At 41.0% G+C, this 15,652-nt stretch overlaps 1 protein-coding gene across 1 annotated transcript in view; it reads left to right on the top strand.

The window, feature by feature from the left end:
- The window catches only part of LOC137649926 (E3 ubiquitin-protein ligase TRIM23-like), a 43,348-nt gene that overhangs the window by 1,477 nt on the left and 26,219 nt on the right, over positions 1-15,652 (top strand). The window contains exons 2-5 of the mRNA XM_068382870.1: positions 170-329; positions 1,686-1,804; positions 2,581-2,722; positions 3,663-3,796. Coding sequence (XP_068238971.1) covers positions 170-329; positions 1,686-1,804; positions 2,581-2,722; positions 3,663-3,796 — 555 coding nt within the window. The remainder of the gene's footprint in view (positions 1-169; positions 330-1,685; positions 1,805-2,580; positions 2,723-3,662; positions 3,797-15,652) is intronic.

Below are 15,652 nucleotides of genomic sequence, written 5' to 3'. Positions count from 1 at the left end.
TTTACAAAGTCATTTACCTAAACATATATAGTATTTTGAACTTATTGATAAAAATCAGTACAGTACTGCGATGTTTATATATTGATTATGTTTTACAGATGATTAAACTTCTTTATATTACAAAATTTGCTGGAGTTTTAGTAATTGAATTGTTTTTTTCATCTTTCAGTTAGAATGCCGTGTTTGTGAAGATGGTTTTAGTCTTGGAGGTGATAAAGTCCCACGTCTGTTGTTCTGCGGACATACCCTCTGCCACGCATGTCTTCTTCGCCTTCCAACTCTCGATAATAATATTCATTGTCCGTTTGATAGACAACCGACTCCAGTTGGTATGTAGTTTTGCTATAAATTTTATTTTTTATTGTATTTTTCCTTGATATTTAAGTACTATACAGTGCTGTATAGGTTATTATTGGACTATAGTGCATAAATCTATATGCTGTACTATATAGTTGGCCTTGGTTAAGTGATTGGCATCTATGTATCATGTTTCGCATCTACAATTTTTCCGTATTGGTAAGAAACTTTCGTCCTTTTACCATGGATTACTTTTGATGTGAAGCTAGTTGCCGATAGATTTTGAATGAAAGTTTCAAGATGTTGGAATGAGTAGGGTTGCCTTCTGAGAAAGATCACTTTCAAATTGGCTGTTGTGTTCACCGGACCTTCCGCCCTACATTTTTCTTGCTGGTGGTTATCTCTTTATCTGCTTTCCTTTATACTTGGGTGAAGTATTGTGTTTGTGTGTTCCTCTTTGTGTTTTATGGAAATGAAAGGTTAAATGGAGATGCTGAAGTGCCTTGCTAGGGATCATAATATGGACTTACATTGATTACTTTTGTTTGCTGGAATCCCAGTCCTGAGTGTTGTGCATGGTCTTCTTAGTAGTAGGAGTTGGGAAAACCTCAGGAATGCATATTATTATTGTTGTGCCTGGTTTCCTTCTTAGTAGAGTAATTTCAGGAAGAAAAAGGAGCTTAAGAAGAGTTCGCAGTCATTTTTTGGGATATACTGTAGCTGTGAAAGCTCTTTGCTTTCTTCCTCTCACCTTCCTTTACTACTACGGCAGGCTCTCTCCCGTTGGCTCCTCAATCCCTAGACCTCTGTGCCAGTACACACGGAGGAGTGGATTTACTGTACATGTAATGTGACGATTGCTCTGGGGCTGGTTAGTCCCAAATGAGAGAGGAGCATTCCCTGAGTGTTTGCATAACCCTTGTATGTCACAGATGCACGGCATTACCTCTTGTAAGAGAACTGTAATGAAGGGATAAAACTTAAGAGTTTGTGGTCCTCTTTGGGTATATTTGGTATGCTATCTTTTGTGTCTTTGTGTTCCTTCTAGTTAAGGAGCCTGCAGTGCCAGTGCTCCTAGATAAGTTCCCTCTCCCCCTGTGGTTTATGACAGCTTAGCACTTACAGACATTTAAGACCATATCTTTCTGTCGTATTTGAAATTCCAATATTGCAACTATATAAAAAATAAAATAAGGAAAATGAAGATCTTAGTGTACAGTTAAACTAAATTATTTACAAGTACAAGGTAATATTGTGAAATCATTACATAAAACTTCAAGATTGTGTGTTCTATTGTACAATTTTAAATTTAGTGTAATTTTGTATACTGCAGTCCTGTAACCCTTGTTGATTATATGTTAAAATAATTTATAATTTTTTAATTTTAGGTGCATCAGGAGTTTGGGGTTTAAAGAAAAATTTTGCTCTTCTAGAACTTTTAGAAAAACTGTCTTCATCTCGCTCAGATGCAGTTCTTCTACCAGAAGTGTTAATTAAGCAGAGAGAAGTAAGTAGAGGTACTATTTAAACAGACAATAAATTAGCTTTTAGAAAATAAGACTTTCTGCTAAAACAGCAATTGAATAATGAATTAGGAAGGAATTTATATAACTCTTCACTCTAGAGTTGGTATGCGAAGTTTGGTGGCTATCTTACTTTTGTTTTGCCTATTTGAGTTGCTCTTTTTCTTCTTTGTCATGTGTAGCTTTCTCATGCTTCTTGTTTGCCCATTGCTATTAATATCAAAAGCCGTAACACGGCATAAGTTTGCTTACCATTTCAATTTCTTGCGTTCAGCTTGTCTTCTAGAATTGAAGAACCAAGTAGACTATAAGAGGAGAGAGGAAAAATGATATAAATTTCCAAAATAGTACAGTAAATAGATGCAGCTAGTAGTTGAATGACCATTTATTCAGTTAAATAGCAATGATTTTCTCTCTCTCTCTCTCTCTCTCTCTCTCTCTCTCTCTCTCTCTCTCTCTCTCTCTCTCTCTCTCTCTCTCTCTCTCTCTCTCTCACACATGAATCCTGAATTATGCCACAAAGATCATATTGACTATGAAAATAATTTAATCGAGGAGTTTGAGATACAACTGAAATGGGATTTTCAACTTTTTATCGAATCTTTTTAGGGAAATTATACTTAAGGAACTGCTGAGTAGATAAAACTAACTAAATATTACTATATAATTCTGTGATCTGTTTAATGTGCTTATACATAACATAACTGTATATACATTGAATTTTAGGAATGAATATACAGTAACTGCATATTATTTTCAGCTTGGAATTTCATGCGATGAGGATGAAGATCACCTTGCTGTTTTGTATTGTACAGTTTGTGCATCTCATCTGTGCTTAGACTGCTCAGAACGCACTCACGCAACTAGAACTCTTCATAAACACAAGCGCATCCCTTTATCTGGTATGTTTTTTATTCTTAGATATTGTAACAGTCAAACTATAGTCAATTTCTTTTAATGAGGCGCATTTGCACTGACTCGCAGCTGTGCCCCTTTAGCTCGGAAAAGTTTCCTGCTATCTGATTGGTTAGAATTATCTTGTCCAACCAGTTAGCGATCAGGAAACTTTTCCGAGCTAAAAGGGCACCTCTGCGAGTTGGTGCAAAGCTGCCTCACTAAAAGAAATTGACCATAGTAGTTGGGGAACTTGACATTTGCTCTAAGATGGTCATCTCAGAGGGCATATTAATATTCCTTTATCTGGGCCTTGATCATTCACATAAAAATATCATCAAAACAGTCCTATTCTGTTATAGCAAAACTCTCATCATGAAGGGAAGGAAACATGAAGAAATAACTCGGTCTCTCCCCATAGTTGATATCCAGAGACAAAACTGGCAAAAAGAGTTAATTTTAGGAGTGTGCCTGCTTTCCTAAATTTCCGTAGAAATCTTTATTTGGAAAGAGTTTTGGCAACAGATCAGTGGTTTACCAAATTGGTTTTAGCCAATTGCAGTGAAATGTTTGATTATTTAGATTGTAGTCTGTGATAATGTGAAATTTTTTTTAGGGAGAAGTCTAATTGGAAAGGAACCTCTGGTAGTGGTATCACTTGCCCCAATTTTAATACCGACACCCTTTAGGGGTGAGCGAGCTCGATATATTCCTGGCATTCCTAGCAACTTTTTTCTCTTGTATATTTAGCAGTATTTATACCTTTGAAATGGTGCTTTAAGGAGCATTTCACTGGGCGACACAGGTTCCTCGCCCAGAAATAGATTTTTCCTTCATCAAAATCCCTTTTTTCAGAGTTATGATTGTTCTTTGTTACGCAAGTTACTTTGTTTTGATTATGGTGCCATTTCATGAATATTTTCCTTTTTCCGTTCTTTACATATGAAGAAAAGCCCCGTGAGAAACCTAGATGTGTGGATCACTCTTTCCATCCCGTTGAATTTGTTTGTCTTGAAGAAGAATGTCAAGCAGCTCCTCTGATGTGTTTCATATGTAAAGATTATAAACATACAAAGCATAAGGTAAGTTTTCAATATTAAACTTAGCCGGTGATTATATAAGCTGCAGCTCTGCTGCCCGACAGAAAAACTCTACGTACAAAATACGCCAGCGATCGCTATGCAGGTAGGGGGTGTACATCAACAGCGCCATCTGTCGAGCAGGTACTCAGTACTCAATGTAAACACAGAACCAATTTTCTCTCTGTCGTGCCACCGGCAGAACCTACTAAATTCGCTATTGCTTACTGGATTGGTTTTCACATATTTTGGTGAAGTACACATTTCTAGTTTTGAGCTTTCGCTATGCAGGTGTTTTATCTTCATCTCAAAACTTGAACTCGTTTTGGATAGATTTAATTATGGTGACAAGGAGAGTATGGACTCTCTTTCACTTCCCTTAGACGGAAGTGTGTTTAGGTTTTTAGTAATTTTGCTTAACACGTTATAGATCTATATATTTTATATCTCTCCGCCTTTATTAGGCCTCTTCGATTAACTTTCCATTTATTATAAACATATAAAAATAAATTTTTATGTTTTGTTTATATGCGACCTTTCCTGATAGTAGGCGGTCCTTACTTGGAATCGAAGTTAATCAACGTTGAGCCCGTTATATCGTATTTAGCCTTTAAAGAATTTAAAACTTTTTAAAATTTAATGTTTTATGAAAGAATTTCTTTGATAGTCTTCGTACTGTTTTCAAAGATGAACTAACGTTTAGTTTTTTAGACTACGCAGTTGTTGACGTTCAGGACGTTCAACATGCGCTCTATCGTTACGATAGAGAGAGAGTGTATCAAGGTTTCACTTTGCAGTAAGAGTAAATCGATTCTGACGTTTTGTTCATTCTTTCTTAGCTTAAATGTTTTAAATTCTAAATTAAAGGAACTTTTTATTTGGAAAACCTTTCAGTTTTTTCCTTTAGTCAAATAACATGTTTTTTTGACGAAATATAATTGGGCTCTTCTCTTAGGTGCGAAATCAAGAGAGAAAGAGAGAGAGAGAGATAGAGACGGAGGGAGAGAGAGGAGAGAAAACGTTCCGTTCAAGCGGGTAACGTTTTTCTCGAGTTGCTCTCGTCCCTAGTCGCTGTACGGGGAGGAAGGATAAAACGTTTTTAGTTTTTTATTCTCGTCCCCAGGCTATGTGCGGTGAGAGATTGAAAACGTAGTTATATGAACTAGTGTTTAGTCTCTTTCCCAGCCACTGATTTTTTTATCTTAAAATATGTTTTCTGTTTTTTGCTGGTATTAATGAGCTTGCATTATACGACTGATTTCGCAATTACTACCTTTTAATGAAGGGTAGAATTGCGTGTTTCAGGTAGAAATCAGTAAAAGTTTCGATTTCAGTGAAATAAGTGCAAAACAGAAAATCGATAAAGTGTTACAGTGTTGCGTCCGAGGGTTCGTCTGTTCGTGCCTGTCGTTCACCTAGTCCGGGACCTCTTGCATGCTCCCAAGCCCAGGGGAGAAGTAATGTCGAACGACTTATGGGTTCGAGAGGCCTTGATCAACGAACAGACGTTTTCCCTCTGTGGTTTCGGGCGTATCTACCCAAGATCGCCCCACCCACTCTAAGACGAGAGAGCCCATTTATTCCTCGTCTGCGGAAGAGGTTTCTCGTAAGAAACCATGGACCAAGGTCTCGCGGCTTATTAAGCGCAAGTCGGTCCTTTCCGCGCAAGTCCAACGGCCCAGTTGTAGCCACTGGGTCAGTTTGGACTCGCTGCAGTCTTCCGACGACTGCCCACCTCCTAAGAGAGGCAAAGCGGTACCGCATCAGGCAGTCACACCGTCTGTTGCCGCACCTGCTCCTGTAGACCCTAGTGGTCTTTGCTGCAGAGCATGCAGTCTCAGTTAACGTCATTGATGCAGGACTTTCGTGCGGAGAAGGTTGACGCTGCACCAACCTCTAGCCTACAACCAACCACGGTTGTGCGTCCTGTGGACGCTGAGGCGACCTTCTCCCGCACTCCAAGAGAGTCCCGCCACCCATGCGTTCCAGTGTACCCTGCCAGCCGCATGTTGACGTTCAGCGACGCACGGAATCTTCCGTTGACGTTCGCCAGGTACAACAACAGTCTAAGTTGTTTTGTTTTGACGCGGTGCGTCAACTTCCGCATTCTAGAGTTGTTTTGACTGCTCAGTCTAGACAGTCAAAGCAGTCTCGAGTGGATACTGTACGTCCTCACACACCTGTTGTGGTTGACAGTTCAGTTGTTGACAGTTCATAGACTGTCAAGCAGTTACATGACGTTGCCTTCTGGTCTGCTACATATGCACCAGTGAGAGACTCACTGAGGTAACCTAGCTTTTATCGGACAAGGTTCCTGTGGATGAGGAAGTTGCTGTTCTCCCTCCTACTGATATTCCCTTGAGGACCCTGTCAGATGGAGAGGAGCCTTAAGCTGCTTAGCCTCCCATGGACTTTAATTAAATCATGATGATTTTTTTTTAAGGAACTTCGTCCGGATCTTGTAACTGCTGCTCCTCGTTCGCCTAAACGTCAGAACTTACACTAGGCCTAGCTACTTCGAAGCCGTTGTTTTTAAGCTAGTGCTCTCTCGCTCTCCTAGAGAGCGTTACGTTGGCTAGGCGACTGGTTTTTGCACCAGGAGGAGTTTTTTAGGGATACAGCCTTTGATTTCCCTTCTTTTAAACTGGCTTATAGAGCGAGAGTCTGATATGACTCGAGAGAAGTTCTCGGCTTGGGAGTTCATACCTCTGCCCAGATAGACTTCTCAATTCTGGTAGACTCGCCCTGGCTCCTATCCAGGAGACGCTCCAAGTTGTTTACAGGTCAACTTCTCAGCTTTTGTCAAGCCTTTGAAGTTTTGCTGTACTATTATGTCACACATAACAAGGCTTTCAGGGATGGTAAACGGTTCCGCCTCAGTCGCTAACCCCGTCTGTTGCCACACCTGCTCCCGTAGACCCTAAATGGGCTTTGCCGCAAGCCATGCAGTCCAAGCTTGCGTCCTTGATAGAGGACTTAAATGCGGAGAAGAACCTTCTGGCCAACAACCTTCCAACCGGTCGGTTGTGCGCCCTGTTGACGCTGAGGTAACCTACTCGCGTCTGCCAGTTGAGGTGGTTCCTCCTTCTGGCCAACAACCTTCCAACCGGTCGGTTGTGCGCCCTGTTGACGCTGAGGTAACCTACTCGCGTCTGCCAGTTGAGGTGGTTCCTCCTTCTGGCCAACAACCTTCCAACCGGTCGGTTGTGCGCCCTGTTGACGCTGAGGTAACCTACTCGCGTCTGCCAGTTGAGGTGGTTCCTCCACCGATGCGACCCAGTGTGGGTTGCCAGTCGCACGTTGACGTTAAGCGATGCTCGGAGGTGGTTGTTGACGTTCAGGACGTTCAACAACCAGCAGAGGTGACTTGTTGTGACGCAGTGCGTCAACCTCAGCAACCCGGTAGGGTGTTGACTGCACAACCCAGACGGTCTAGACAGTTTCGGGTTGACGCTGTACTTCCTCGCGCACCCATGGTTGTTGACAGTTCACAGACTGTGCAGCAGTTCCATGATATTGCGTCCGGCTCCGTCACGCATCCACCAGTGCGACCGGATTCAGCGAGTCAGTTGTTGCCCACTCCGTTGCCGTTTCCTCATCAGTTTCGGATGAGGAACCCTCTGATGAGGACGTTGCTGAACAAGACGATCAGCCCCCAGCACTGCTATCCATCCAGAAGATGCTGAAGAAGGAACGCTGCTCAGTCAGGCTGTGGATGAGTCTGGTAGGGACACTGTCATCCGTGGATCAATTTGTGTCACTAGGAAGACTACACCTCCGTCCTCTTTTATACCATCTAGCTTTTCACTGGAAAAAGGACAAGACGCTAGAAGCGGTCTCGATCCCGGTTTCCGGAAAGATAAAGTCTTGTCTGACTTGGTGAAAGGACTATATCAACCTTAGAGAGGGTCTTCCCCTAACTGTTCAGACTCCCAACCACGTTCTCTTCTCGGACGCATCGGACGTAGGCTGGGGTGCGACATTAGACGGTCGGGAATGCTCGGGATTATGGAACTCGAGTCAAAGGACAATGCATTTCAACTGCAAGGAGCTTCTGGCAGTACGTCTGACCTGGAAAAGCTTCAGGTCTCTCCTTCAAGGCAAAGTGGTGGAGGTGAACTCTGACAACACCACGGCTTTGGCGTACATCTCCAAGCAAGGAGGGACCTACTCTCTGACGTTGCACGAGATCGCAAGGGACCTCCTCACCTGGTCAAAAGGTCTAGACATATCACTAGTAACGAGGTTCATCCAAGGCAACTTGAATGTCATGGCAGATTGTCTCAGTCGGAAGGGACAAATCATTCCAACAGAATGGACCCTCCACAAGAATGTATGCAAGAGACTTTGGGCCACCTGGGGCCAGCCAACCATAGATGTCTTCGCAACCTCGATGACCAAGAGGCTCCCAATATTTTGCTCACCAATCCCGGACCCAGCAGCAGTTCATATAGATGCTTTTCTACTAGATTGGTGACATCTAGATCTATATGCATTCCCTCCGTTCAAGATTGTCAACAAGGTACTGCAGAAGTTCGCCTCTCACGAAGGGACAAGGTTGACGCTAGTTGCTTCCCTCTGGCCCGCGAGAGAATGGTTCACCGAGGTACTTCGATGGCTAGTAGACGTTCCCAGAACACTTCCCCTAAGGGTGGACCTTCTACGTCAGCCACGCGTAAAGAAGGTACACCAAGGCCTCCACGCTCTTCGTCTGACTGCCTTCAGACTATCGAAAGACTCTCGAGAGCTAGAGACTTTTCGAAGGAGGCAGCCAGAGCGATTGCTAGAGCAAGGAGAACATCCACCCTTAGAGTCTACCAATCGAAGTGGGAAATCTTCCGAAACTGGTGCAAGTCAGTATCCGTATCCTCGACCAGTACCCCTGTAACTCAAATAGCTGACTTCCTCTTATATCTGAGGAAAGAACGATCTCTTTCAGCTCCCACTATCAAGGGTTACAGAAGCATGTTGGCATCAGTCTTCCGTCACAGAGGCTTAGATCTTTCCAACATAAAGATCTACAGGACCTCCTTAAGTCTTTTGAGACCATGAAGGAGCGTCGTTTGGTTACACCTGGTTGGAATTTAGACGTGGTACTAAGATTCCTTATGTCAGACAGGTTCGTAACGCTACAATCAGCCTCCCTGAAAGATCTCACCTTAAAGACTCTTTTCCTGTTATGCTTAGCCACAGCTAAAAGAGTCAGTGAGATTCATGCCTTCAGCAAGAACATCGGATTCTCATCCGAAACGGCTACATGTTCTACAACTTGGTTTTCTAGCCAAAAACGAGCTGCCTTCTTGGCCTTGGCCAATATCGTTCGATATTCCAAACTTATCGTATGGTTGGAAATGAACTAGAAAGAGTCTTATGTCCTGTAAGAGCTCTTAAGTTCTATTTAAAACGAACTAAACCTTTACGAGGCCCGTCTGAAGCTTTATGGTGTTCAGTTAAGAAACCATCTTTGCCTATGTCAAAGAATGCTTTATCCTATTTTATCAGACTGTTAATACGAGAAGCTCATTCCCATCTGAATGAGGAAGACCAAGCTTTGCTGAAGGTAAGGACACACGAAGTAGAGCTGTCGCAACTTCCGTGGCCTTTAAACAAAATAGATCTCTGCAAAGTATAATCGACGCAACCTATTGGAAAAGCAAGTCAGTGTTCGCGTCTTTTTATCTTAAGAATGTCCAGTCTCTTTACGAGAACTGCTACACTCTGGGACCATTCGTAACTACAATTCCCTAATTCCATAACCTTTTTAATCTTTCTCTTGAAATGTTTTATTATTGTTTTTGGGTTGTCCGGAAGGCTAAGAAGCCTTTCGCATCCTACTTGATTTGGCGGGTGGTCAAAGTCATTTCTTGAGAAGCGCCTAGATTAGAGGTTTTGATGAGGTCCTGTTGTATGGGTTGCAACCCTTGATACTTCAGATCCTAGGGGTCGCTCAGCATCCTAAGAGGATCGCGAGGCTCCGTAAGGAAGACGTACTTAAAAAGGCAGAGTAATTGTTCAAGTCGACTTCCTTACCAGGTACTTATTTATTTTATGTTTGTTATTTTGAATAACTGCTAAAATGAAATACAAAATACTTAGCTCATAATAATGTAAACAAGTAATGCTGGTCTCTACCCACCCCCCTGGGTGTGAATCAGCTTATATAATCACCGGCTAAGTTTAATATTGAAAAATGTTATTTTTATTAATAAAATAAATTTTTGAATATACTTACCCGGTGATTATATATTAAAGGACCCTCCCTTCCTCCCCAATAGAGACCCAGTGGACCGAGGAGAAAATTGGTTCTGTGTTTACATTGAGTACTGAGTACCTGCTCGACAGATGGCGCTGTTGATGTACACCCCCTACCTGCATAGCGATCGCTGGCGTATTTTGAACGTAGAGTTTTTCTGTCGGGCAGCAGAGCTGCAGCTTATATAATCACCGGGTAAGTATATTCAAAAATTTATTTTATTAATAAAAATAACATATTTATATGTTAGCTTTTTAGTATTCCAATATCTGATTATTTCTATTTCAAAACAATAATTTCTTTTTTAGTTTCATCACATTTATTCCAATTAATCGGTGGAATGTCAAAATTTCAAACTTGCGGCAAATGTTTTTATGGTGAACAAGCTGACATAAGTCTCTTTTTATAGTTCTTATATGAGATATCTCTTTTAATGTTGGTTACTGTTTTAAAATATTTTACTTTGATTATTCATTACTTCTCATATCATTTACTCATTTCCTTTTTTCCTTTCATCACTGGGCTAATTTTCCCTGTTGGAGCCCTTGGTCTTACAGCATCCTGCTTTTTAACTAGGGTTGTAGCTTAGCTAGTATCAATAACGATAATAAAAGGTATTGGTAGTATTAAACTTATGGGGTAGATTAACTTGTTAATATGACATTAATGATACTAGTTGGTTATAAGCCTCAAGTTAGTTCAGATTACTAGGGTGTTATTTATGTGAATTTTCTGCCGATACAGTAAAATGTAGATGTTTAAAATTTTCTCTTTCAAAAAAGACATATAGAGTCTTGAATATTATGACTATTTGAAGTCCCTGTAATGTTTGGCTATTTTTCCCCCCATTGGAGCCCTTGGGGTTATACGATCCTGCTTTTCCAACTAGAGTTGTAGCTTAGCAAGTGATAACAATAATGATAATATAAGGTTTAATGTGATCAATGGGTCAGGCCCTATAATGTCCAGAGCTGTTATTTTGTATGCCAAAACAGGTACTGTATACGATATATGATATCATAATAAAATTAAACAATCAAAATGGGGAAAAATAAAACAATTTTCTAAAATACCAGGAAATGCTAACCAAGTAACAATTGTAATGACGACAACATACAGATAAAAAACTCAGACTACTACTACTACTACTACTACTACTACTACTACTACTACTACTACTACTAGCTAAGCTACAACCCTAGTTTGAAAAGCAGGATGCTATAAGCCCAAGGGTTCTAGCATGGAACAATAGCCCTGTGAGGAAAGGAAATAGATAAACTACAAGGGAAATAATGGACAATTAAAATAAAAGATTTTAAGAACAGTAACAATATTGAAATAGATCTTTCATACTGTATATAAACTATAAAAAGAGGTTTATGTCGGTCTGTTCAACCTAAAGACATTCACTGCAAGTTTGAACTTTGAAGCTCCACCAATTCAACTGCCTGATTAGGAAGATCATTCCACAACCGGAATAAAACTTCTAGATTACTGTGTAGTATTGAGCCTTATGATGGAGAAGGCTATGACTATTAGAATTAACTGCATACCTAATATTACGAACAGTATGGTACTGTCCAGAAGATCTGAATGCGAAGGATGATCAGAATTATGAGCTTTAGAAGAGGTAGGGGGTGTATGGTACAGATTTTTATAGTTAAGCAGATGTGCAAGAAATATTTAGTAAAAGGTAAGGAGGTGTATTTTGCATTTATGAATCTGGAGAAAGCTTATGATAGAGGTAAGGATATGATGTGGAATGTGACGAGGTTATGTGGAATTGGTGGATGGTTTTACAAGCAGTGAAGAGTTTATAAATAGGCAGTAAAGTGTGTGTTATGATAGGTAATGCAGTGAGTGAGGGGTTTTCAGTGGAAGTGGGGCTGAGACAGGGATGTATGGTGTAACCTTGGTCGTTCAATATGTTTGTTGATGGAGCTGTAAGAAAGGTGAATGCTCGAGTGCTTGGTCGAAGATTGAAACTGATAGATTAGAGTGATCATGAGTGGGAGGTGAATCAATTGTTGTTTGCAGATGGTACTGTATTGTTTGCAAACTCAAGAGAAGAAGTTGTGTCGATTAGTGATAGAGTTTGGAATGGTGTATGAGAGAGGAAGAAATGTGCGAGCTAATGTGGGTAAGAGTAAGGTTTGGGTGGTGCTAGATTGAATGTCTTGTTCAATGGAGTATTACTTGAGTGAGTAGATCCGTTTAAGTACTTGGATTCTGTTGTTGCCGCAAATGGTGGAGTGGAAACTTTTGATGATATTTGATCTTCCTTGTTTTCTTCTAAAGATTTCAACAGCATTGTCAAAGAAATTAATATACTGGTGTCAGAAAAATGTCTCCAAATGTACACAATGGTGGAAGAATCAAGTCTCAGCCCTAATACAGCAGCATATTTTCTTTTATAATTTTAAACCTGTTTTTTCTTGGAAGTTCAGGGTGAAACTATATTACGCAATAAACATCTGGCGACTGAGATTTTTGAGACTTTACCTGTAACTCTTGTTCTAAAATACAATGTTATCTTTTGAGTTACAAATCATTACAGTATTCTAATCTTATTAACATTTGATATGTCAAAATAAAACTTTTACGCTGGTCTTTTAACATAAAGTACACAAATTTTATCTACATTTAACACATGAAGTGAGCATTGTTTTTTAAATATTTAACTTAGCCGGTGAATATATATAGCTGCAACTCTGTTGCTCGACAGACAAAAAACTGTAAAAAACTCGCCAGCGATCGCTATACAGGTTGCGGGTGTGCCCATCAGCGCCAACTGTCGGCCAGATACCATACTCAATGTAAACAAAGACTCAATTTCTTCTCTGTCGACGTGTCGACAAGACGTACTTTTACTCGCTGTAGAACCTGGAGTTTCTCAACATATTTGGTGAAGTACTTCATTTTGGTTTGAGCTTTCGCAGTGCAGGTGTTTTATCTTCATCTTAAATCTTGAACTCGTTTTGGATAGATTTAATTTTTGGTGACAAAGAGAGTATGGACTTTCTTTGACTTTTAAATGGCCGACCCTTCCCTTAGACGGAAGTGTGTTTAGGCTTTTAGTAATTATCTTATCACGTTATAAATTAATTATAGATTTTCCTCTATATATTTTATATCTCACCGCCTTTATTAGGCCTCTTCGATTAACTTTCCATTTATAATAAACATAAAAAATAAATTTTAATGTTTTGTTTATATGCGACCTTTCCTGAGAGTAGGCGGTCCTAACTTGGAAACCGAAGTTAAACAACGTTGAGCCCTTTCAATCGTAAATAGCTTTTAAAGAGCTAATGATTTAAAACTTTTTAAATGAATATTTTTAATAAATATTTTATGAAAGAATTTCTTTGAATAGTCTTCGTACTGTTTTCAAAGATGAACTAACGTTTAGTTTATTTATGCTACGCAGTTTGCGCTCTATCGTTACGATAGAGAGAGAGAGTATCACGGTTTCACTTTGCAGAAAGGGTAAATCGATTCTGACGTTTTGTTCATTCTTCTTTCAAAGCTTAAATGTTTTAAATTCTATTTTAAAGGAACTTTTTAATTAAAAAACCTTTCAGTTTTTTCCTTTGGTCAAATAACATGTTTTTTTGACGAAATATAATTGGGCTCTTCTCTTAGGTGCGAAATCAAGAGAGAAAGAGAGAGAGAGATAGAGACGGAGGGAGAGAGATGAGAGAAAACGTTCCGTTCAAGCGGGTAACGTTGTTCTCGAGTTACTCTCGTCCCTAGTCTCTGTACGGGGAGAAAGGATAAAACGTTTTTAGTTTTTTTCTCGTCCCCAGGTATTGTACGGGGAGAGATTGAAAACGTAGTTTTGAATGAACTAGTGTTTCTTCTCTTCCCTAGCCACTGATTTTTTTTTATCTTAAAAGATGTTTACTGTTTTTTTTTTTTTGCTGGTATTAATGTGCTTGCATTATACGACTGATTTCGCATTTACTACCTTTTGATGAGGGTAGAATTGCGTGCTTCAGGTAGAAATCAGTAAAAGTTTCGATTTCAGTGAAATAAGTGCAAAACAGAAAATCGAAGTGATAAAGTGATATTGCGAAAAGTGTTACAGTGTTGCGTCCGAGGGTTCGTCTGTTCGTGCCTGTCGTTCACCTAGTCCGGGACCTCTTGCAAGCTCCCAAGCCCAGGGGAGAAGTAATGTCGTACGACTTATGGGTTCGAGAGGCCTTGATCAGCGAACAGACGTTTCCCTCTATGGTATCGGGTGTATCTTACCAAGATCTCCCCTACCATAAGGCGAGAGAGACAATTTTCTCCTCGTCATCCGAAGGCTTTTCGCATAAGAAACCTGAAACAAAGTTTCGAGGCCCTTAAGCGAAAATCAGTCCTTTCAGGACAGGTCCAGCGTCCTGGTTGCAGCCATTAGGACAGCTCTGACCCTATGCAGTCATCGGAAAACTGCTCGCCGCCTAACAAAAGCGTAACACAGACTCCGAGAGTCTTTTTTGTTGGCAAAGTGTTGCGGTCACAGACGTTACCCTCGTCTCTTACCGCAACCATTTCCGTTGATCCTAAATGGGTTGTACGGCAAGACATGCAGAATAAGCTTGCCTCCCTTATGGAAGACTATTCTGCCGATTAGTCCGTTGAGCCTAGCCGTTTATCTCATTGAGATCCTGGCTTTCAGCCAACCTAACGTTCCTTTGTGCGTCCTGTTGACGTTGGCGTAGCTAAGTCACGTCAGTCAGGTTGTTTAGAACCACACTCGATGCGGTCTCGTGTGGATTTTCAGCCACATTTGGACGTTAGGCCACTTGCTGATGCTCCTGTTGACATTCAGGACGTTCGCTAACAATCGGAGTTGACTTGTTTTGACGCTGTGCGTCAACCTCCGCATTCTAGAGTTGTTTTGACTGCTCAGTCTAGGCAGTCAAAGCAGTCTCGAGTGGACGCTGTGCGTCCTCACGCACCTGTTGTTGTTGACAGTTCACAGACTGTCAAGCAGTTACATGACGTTGCGTCCTGGTCTCTCGCACCTGTTGTTGTTGACAGTCCACAGACTGTCAAGCAGTTACATGACGTTGCGTCCTGGTCCGCTACTAATGCACCAGTGAGTGTGGACTCTGCTTGTAAAGCATTGCCACCACGGTAAGTCTCTCCCTTGCTTGAGACTCAGCTATTATCGGACAAGGTTCCTTTAGATGAGGAAGTTGCTGTTCCCCCTCCTACTGATATTCCCTTGAGGACTCTGTCAGACGGAGAGGAGCCTAAAGCTGCTTAGCCCTCTATGGACTTTAATTAAATCATGCTGATTTTTAAGGATCTTTGTCCGGATCTTTTTGTAACTGCTGCTCCTCGTTCGCCTAAACGTCAGAGCTTACACTAGGCCTAGCTACTTCGAAGCCATTGTTTATAAGCTAGTGCTCTCTCGCTCTCCTAGAGAGCTTTACGTTTGCTAGGCGACTGGTTTATCACCAGGAGGAGTTTGGGGGATACAGCCTTTGCTTTCCCTTCTTTTAAACTGGCTTATAGAGCGAGAGTCTGATATGACACGAGAGAAGTTCTCGGCTTGGGAGTTCCTGCCTCTGCCCAGATAGACTTCTCAAATCTCGTAGACTCTCCCTGGCGCC

The sequence above is a fragment of the Palaemon carinicauda genome, chromosome 11 (genome assembly GCF_036898095.1).
Source record: "Palaemon carinicauda isolate YSFRI2023 chromosome 11, ASM3689809v2, whole genome shotgun sequence".
Lineage (NCBI taxonomy): Eukaryota > Metazoa > Arthropoda > Malacostraca > Decapoda > Palaemonidae > Palaemon > Palaemon carinicauda.
The sequence above is the reverse complement of the archived record's forward strand: the minus strand, read 5'-3'. Positions and strand labels throughout refer to the sequence as shown.